Below are 7,236 nucleotides of genomic sequence, written 5' to 3' on the forward strand. Positions count from 1 at the left end.
CACATAGGGCACCCTTACGCCGCTAACCCATGTCCCTTCCACACCCTACTTTTTTGGGTGTGAAGTGGTGGAGCCCACAATTGTTATGTGTCATGCAAAGCCAACAACCCAAGCCTTCACTCCACACATTCTTAATGATTGAAATCAAAGACTAAGGTAAGAAGACAGAGAGAGGAATTTCAGGAAAAGAATTTGTGATGATTTTACCCTTCATGAACCGAAGTAATATATTATGAAGGGTGGTTTCCAACATTTACCGACAGCTATAGCCGTTAATGATACTTATTTATATTGTAGTGGAAAATTAAATCCTTAATGATTCCTAACAAAGTATTTAGATTAAACAAATTAAAAAAATAAACCCGATTTAAGTTTAAAAAGAATAGATTAAACAGATTAAAAAATAAACCCGATATAAGTTTAAAAAAAATATATCCCTGCCCAAAAAGAGCCAAATATAAACCATGTATTAGAACTTTTTTGTACCAGATTTATAGAACATTTAATAAACAAACTTTTATTTATTATACAACCAATAAATTCATAACACACGATCAAACTGTAACAAGATATATTATTATGCACTCAACACTTCATTATTAGCGTTTCATTCCTGCTGGAGCATATGGTGGCGTCACAACGGCTTGATGATGGTTTTGCCTCTCCATGTTTCCATGCCATCCTAAATATATTGCAAAATTAATATTATATATATACTAGTTAATTTGAGAGATGGAGATGAATAAAGTTATAACACGTTACCAAGAGACATATCAAATCCACGGTGCTTAAGCTCGCGATACTCTTGGCACATGGCGCATGGCTCGCAACAAAAATGGAGAAGGCAGTCGTTGCAGGGTTCCTCAGGCAACATGTATTGTTGTCTCATTTTAGACCGATACGAACAACTATATATAAATTGACATCCTGTGAGTAGCAGAAGTATGGTGTAAAGAGCCCCATGCACGGCGCTAGCTGCGTTTGCACATCGAGTCAAACTTATTAGTGATCAAAAATTTAGAATTGCTCGGTTTCTGATTCAGTCGGTTTTGATAGAAGTTTATACGTTAAAACGTTACAATTTTAAAAAGAAGGACAAATTAAATCAGTAAGGTCTGTAGGTTGTAATTGTTTGATAATACAGTTTTTGGCAGTTGGGTGGTATAAACCATTTTTTTAATTTTTATATTCAAAATCTTTAATTTGTACGGTCAAACTTATTAGAGCATTCACATCTCATCCATATTTTTTACCATATAATTTAGCTAAAAAAACATATATTTTAAAATTTATCTCACCTCCCTCCCCCCCCCCCCCCCCCGGCGTCCCCATCCACCATTTTATCTTACTCACAAACACTTATTTTGTTTTGTTGGATAATAAATAGTAGCTTTTTCATATTTAAAAAGTTAGTGTAGCAACTTTTTAAAATTTAGGTTTAGGGGATGGGTTGTAGGGTGTTTTTGTAAGATTTTTTTTTGTTTAATTTGAAAATGGTGGATGGTTTGATGGATGGAATGTGAATGCTCAAAAAATTAGAATTGGTTAGCTCTGGTTCAATTGGTTTTGATGAAAATTCTATGTCAAATCGTTAACTAAAGTTTCAAAAGGCGACAAGTCAAATCAGTCGAGTCAGTAAGTTTTAACGATCGTTTGATTATTCAGCCTTGGCAGTTTGGTGGCATGAACCATTTTTTAATTTTTTTTTCGAAATCATTAATTTGCATAATAAATTTTCACTGATATAAATGGTTCATGAATATAATGCATATATCCAACTCAAAGAAACACTTACAAGTAGTTCCCTTATCCAAGATTTCAGCGATTTGTCCGAATGGAATGCATGGACACCAACACGTAAGGCAACCTACATTATCGTAGAAGTGAAACGATCAAAACATTAATACAACTAGGTTAACCTTTTAACGGATTTAATTCGCTTATATGTACAAAATACTTAATTGATGCATAATTAAAGGTAAGTTACAAGCTTACAATTTGAGACATCAGAGGTGCAGTCACAAAGGCCAGAGGACCATTGGCTGGGATACATCATAGACTGTGGTGGTGGTGCTACTGATTGATTGTATGGTGCCTGTGCGGGTTGACCGTATGGTGGTGGTGCTGACGCCGGCATTGGTTCACCGAATGCTGGTTGTGAGTACTCGGAGTTAGTAGGGTACATGATTATAAATTAGTAATGAGATTGCTTGTTTGAATAAATTGGTTGGAATGAAGGATATGCTTTATAGGCACCAAGGTGTGATTTGTGTTTGTAGAGTCAACCTATGTATCTCTATCACATATAGGGATTAAACAATGTGTTAGACAGAGTCAAAATCTGGTAGAGTTTTTGAATTTGTTTATCAAATTAGGTTTTTGTAACTTACTTAGCTAAAACCTACCTATGTAACATATATGGATGTATTTGACTGTTTGCTACCAAATTAACTTTAAGTTTGTATTAGTGTATATGTGCTATTCTACAATGATGTATATAAAAAGTTTTGGATTGAACACCTACATCTATTTACACGTAATAAATAAATATGTGGTTGCGTCACACGTCACACTTATATGAGCACAAATTCTTTTTTTTTTCTTTTATTTTAGGCATTCGTATTTTATTTTTTAATTAAGAAAAATAATCATATTTTCTAAATTCCATTATATAACTTATAAATCTTAATCCATTAAATACCTCGTTAATTTAACTTGTATAAACTAGTTTCTAACCATGTATATAGAGAGTGAGATCAAATACGAATTCAAATTTTCTACAAAGCATGAGAAGTGATAACAAAACCACTTTTATTGTTAACTTTTTCTTTAATCTAATTCCACTTTTATTTGTAATTCAAATAAATTTTATTGCCCTGATGATTCGAATGAAATTGCTTTTTGAAATTAAAAAAATAATAAATTTTATATATTTTTTTACTTTCTTAGAAAAACTAAATCATAAATTAAAAATTTACTATTTTTTAGTATAGTATTGCTATATAATTATTATAAAAAATATGTTTTGAGAAAACGATAATTTATTGTGCGTTATTTCTCTCCTGATTTTCTAAATATATGAAAACTAGGTTAGAACCCCGTGTATTAGACGGGTTTAATAAATGTAATTTTATATACTAAATAAAAAACAATTTATTTTTATAAACCTCATTTATTACACGTGTGTTGAGTAAATATAATTATATATATTAAATAATAAAAAAAATTATATCTTTAAGAACCTCGTGTATTGTGCGGATTGAATAAATGTAATTTTATATACTAAACAATAAAATTTTATATTTAAAAAAACTCCGTGTATTGTACGGGTTGAATAAATCTAATTTTATATAGCAAATAATAAATAAAAAATGTTATATCTTAAAAAACCCCGTGTATTACAAAGGTTTATCTATTGTTAAAAAAAATTTAACCCGTATAATACACAGGGTTATAACCTAGTATCTAAATATATATGATTTTATAAGATTGTTTCTAATAATTTTTACGGCAAACTATTGTTTTATTTGGGTAAAACTTTAATTAATTTTTTAAACGTGGGTATGTGATTATTTTTAATTACAAACTAAAAAATCAATTTAAATTTAGGGTAATAATCAAAATATATTTAAAAGTTTATAATTTTTTATTTTTTTGGAAAAGCAAGGCAAATGCATTCAAAACCAACATATCCCAGCAAGATGTTGGGACCAATACATTTAAAAAAAATATGTTTAAATCTAGGGTAAAATAAACATAATTAAAATTATACGCACCATCCAAACTATTTTTTAATATTTAATTCAATTAATATTTAATAATTTAAATTAAATAATAATTATCTATAATTAGAATGTTCTAGAATAATGACAAGTAGCCCTTTGTTGGTTTCTTTTATTATAGAGTATAGATATAGATGTGCAGATATGCATATACATGTGCATGTAAATGCACATACGCTTTTAAATAAAAGACTATCAACACCATATTTAAGAAAAAAAATCTTAAACATATTGAAATCTACATATATTCTACTTAATTTATAACATAGACAGTAGACAACAGGGGTCGACTCCAATTATTTAAGGGGTTAAGCTATGGCTTGGAGTCCCCCAAACCCCATCTAAATAAAAGAACTATATACTGTAGTTTCGTAAAAAAGAAGATGAATATGATCTATATAGAACGGCAATTGCAATACTCTAGTTGATGAATATGATCTATCTATCTATTCTAATAAAGTAGAATCTAAGTTAATTATCAAGTGTTATTTGGACATATTATTAGGTCTCATTTTTTAGGGAAAGGATTCTAAGTAATTAGACTTACGGGTTATTTGGAAACCTCCATGTAAGTATTTAACCATTAAGAGGTCTAATTGAGTAAGAAATTATGAACTAGTAAGAGACCTGACTTGGTTTGACCCGACTAGTTGGTAGTGAAGGAGGTGGTGGTGGGTCAGGGAGGTGGTGCGTGAGTGGCCGGTTGAGGGTTCTGAACACAGTTGAACGGATGAATGGGTAAAATTTCCATTCAATATCATTTCGAAACTTAATGGGTAAGAGGCTTACTGATAGAAATTTACTTAGCAAACGCCAATTATTTAATTTTATTAGTATTTTTAATTTTTAGATAAACACTTATACAGTTATACTTGTATGTTTATTTAGTAGCAGTGTTGTAAAATTCGGGGACTAGTCAGTGATTAATCACTAGTCAGCCGGTAACTGAGTCATTTTTCGTTAATCGGTCCACTAATCACTAATGGGCTCTCATCGTCCATAGTCGGCCCTAGTCAGTTGGCCAAAAATCGACGATTTCGACCAAAAACCTGTAAATTTCGGCCAGTGTCCAATTAAATCATGTGGATTCAGGCAGTTAATCTTGTATACTTAATAAAATGAGTTAAGGATAGGTTAAAATATATATGTGTACTTAAAATATTTACCTATAAAAATGTGTATGTGTATACATAAAGCTGAAAATTACATATAAATATCTTAATCCATTTAATCCCGATTAATCGTTAGTCGGTACCTCACCGACCGACTAGCGCCTAGCGTTTTTTACAACCTTATTTAGTATTGATTCAAAAGATCTAAATTTTATAAGTTTTATCACTAGCAAAATTACTTTTTTTCAAAGATTTGTAATATTTTAAGACTTGATTTGTAACTCTAAATATTATCCACTTCAATTATCAGTTTCCAAATCTTAAAAGCTTATATAATGTAGTTAGTATAAGCTATTAAACTATTAAATATCTGTAAGTCCTTTAACAATATAAAATTTTTAAATTCGGTCTATTAAATTATTAAATATGTATAAGTGTTTTAACAATATAAAATTTTTAAATTCGGTTTCTAGATTATTGAATGTTTTTATAAACATGCGTATTATAATTTCAACATATCTAAACTGCAATTTTTTTATCAAAAAACATTTATTCAAGCTAAGCAATACACAGGTTTCTAACCTAGTTTACATATAATATAATAATAACGAATGGGGATCTAAACATAAGATTAGCGAAATGTTTGTTTAGGCCCACTCGGGATTTAAGGCGCAAAACGTCGTATTATTACATAAAAACCCCTATTTATTTATTTATGAATAGATACACGGTTAGTCTATATGGTATGTTCGTATTACGACTTTGATACATATTTATTAGAAACTACACAATTGGTCCCAATTTATGTGTAGACGTGACATGATTGGTCCCCGACCATATATGAATTTTAATAGTTTTCAGAATTAGTTACACGGTTAGTCCCTAGCAAAGGACCAACCAAGTTATGTTATGCATAATTTGGACCGGTTATGTAGTTTCCAATAAATATGTATCAAAGTCACAATATGGACATACCACAGGGACTAATCATGTAATTAAACCTTGATTTATTTATTTTTACAAAAAGACTTATTTAAAAAAAACCCACGAGAAAGGTTCTATGCTGAATGACATTATAATTTTTTTTGTTTCAAATAAATTGCGTAGCATACTCATTATTTTATTATTTGATTATATTAATTATAATTTTGACATATTTAATCTTCTGATTGACCGAGTAAACTTTAAAGGAAATTGTTCATGAATATGCATCAAAAATTCAAAACAACATTGACATTGGTTTCCTATTATTCTGAGTGAGAGATCAATTGACTTTTCTTTTTTTTTTTTTTTTTTAACGGCAAATTTGGATCACTGACGGACTACTGGAGTATCATCGTGCCACCAGCAAAACCACCCGATCATATCCATCTCCACTAGGCAATAATGCCTATACACCAATTCAGGAGGAAACCCAATAAATCTGGGAAAACCCCCTTTGTGGGAATCGAACCCATGACCTAATGGTCATAAGCCTTATCCCACCCCCAACTTTTATACAAATATACTAGTTTAAGACCCCGTGAATTTCACGGGTTACACAAAGTCAATTATATAATTTATAAGTGTGTAAATAAAATTTTGAAATGAAAGAAATATATAATACATGCTATTTCATTATGTTATGTACGAATGTACCAATAGCTCTTGATCTTGAAGCCACCATACCATGACGCCGGAGATTTTTAATTCAAAACCAAAATAGACCAAACAGTAAGATGCTATATCGGTCCTAATTACAGATCGTAAGCAACATCATACAACAAACAAACATACTACATACAAAGGAATCAAATCTTTGCGAAATCAAATCTTCGCAATTCATTCCATGTCACCCGTATGCCTTTCGCCATATATGTTTTTCCCATTCAAACAATTCTTCCTTTATCTCTTCCACCACTTTATAAATCGAAGTGTTCCTTTCATTAAAAGACTTTCCGGTTCCTCGTATTCCATAAACTCCTTGGAACTTTTAGCCATATAGATGGCTCCTGCCACACTGAATCTGCAGCACAAAATCGAACCAATAAGTGATCTGTTGTTTCAGCTGCCACTTCACAAAATGCACATGCCATCATGTTTAAAGTTAGACGTTGTTCCCTAGAGCCATTGGTGTGGGGATCTTCCCTCTACAAACAAACCTAGGAATGTTGAGCACCAACACCAGCAGCGGTCCTATTTGATTCCCTACACATAATGGGGACATTAATCTACCCAGCAGACATGTAGTTTAACTTTGCTACAGAATGGATAACATTGTCAATCGCCCGCAAAAGATTACCAACAGTTCAAAATCAATTTCAGTTTGCCTAAAAATGTAAAAAAAAAAAATCGTGTAGTTC

At 30.9% G+C, this 7,236-nt stretch overlaps 1 protein-coding gene across 1 annotated transcript; it reads right to left on the minus strand.

Moving 5' to 3' along the window:
- Positions 1-448: 448 nt before the first annotated feature.
- On the minus strand, positions 449-2,222 carry LOC110923482 (protein PLANT CADMIUM RESISTANCE 2). Its single transcript, XM_022167565.2, has 4 exons — positions 1,996-2,222; positions 1,796-1,867; positions 763-975; positions 449-682 (listed from the first exon to the last, which is right to left on the minus strand). Exons 1-4 carry the CDS (start codon positions 2,183-2,185, stop codon positions 600-602), a joined length of 558 nt encoding a protein of 185 aa, XP_022023257.1. The 5' UTR covers positions 2,186-2,222; the 3' UTR covers positions 449-599.
- Positions 2,223-7,236: the final 5,014 nt, after the last annotated feature.

Source organism: Helianthus annuus, chromosome 17 (genome assembly GCF_002127325.2).
Source record: "Helianthus annuus cultivar XRQ/B chromosome 17, HanXRQr2.0-SUNRISE, whole genome shotgun sequence".
In the NCBI taxonomy this organism is placed as follows: domain Eukaryota; kingdom Viridiplantae; phylum Streptophyta; class Magnoliopsida; order Asterales; family Asteraceae; genus Helianthus; species Helianthus annuus.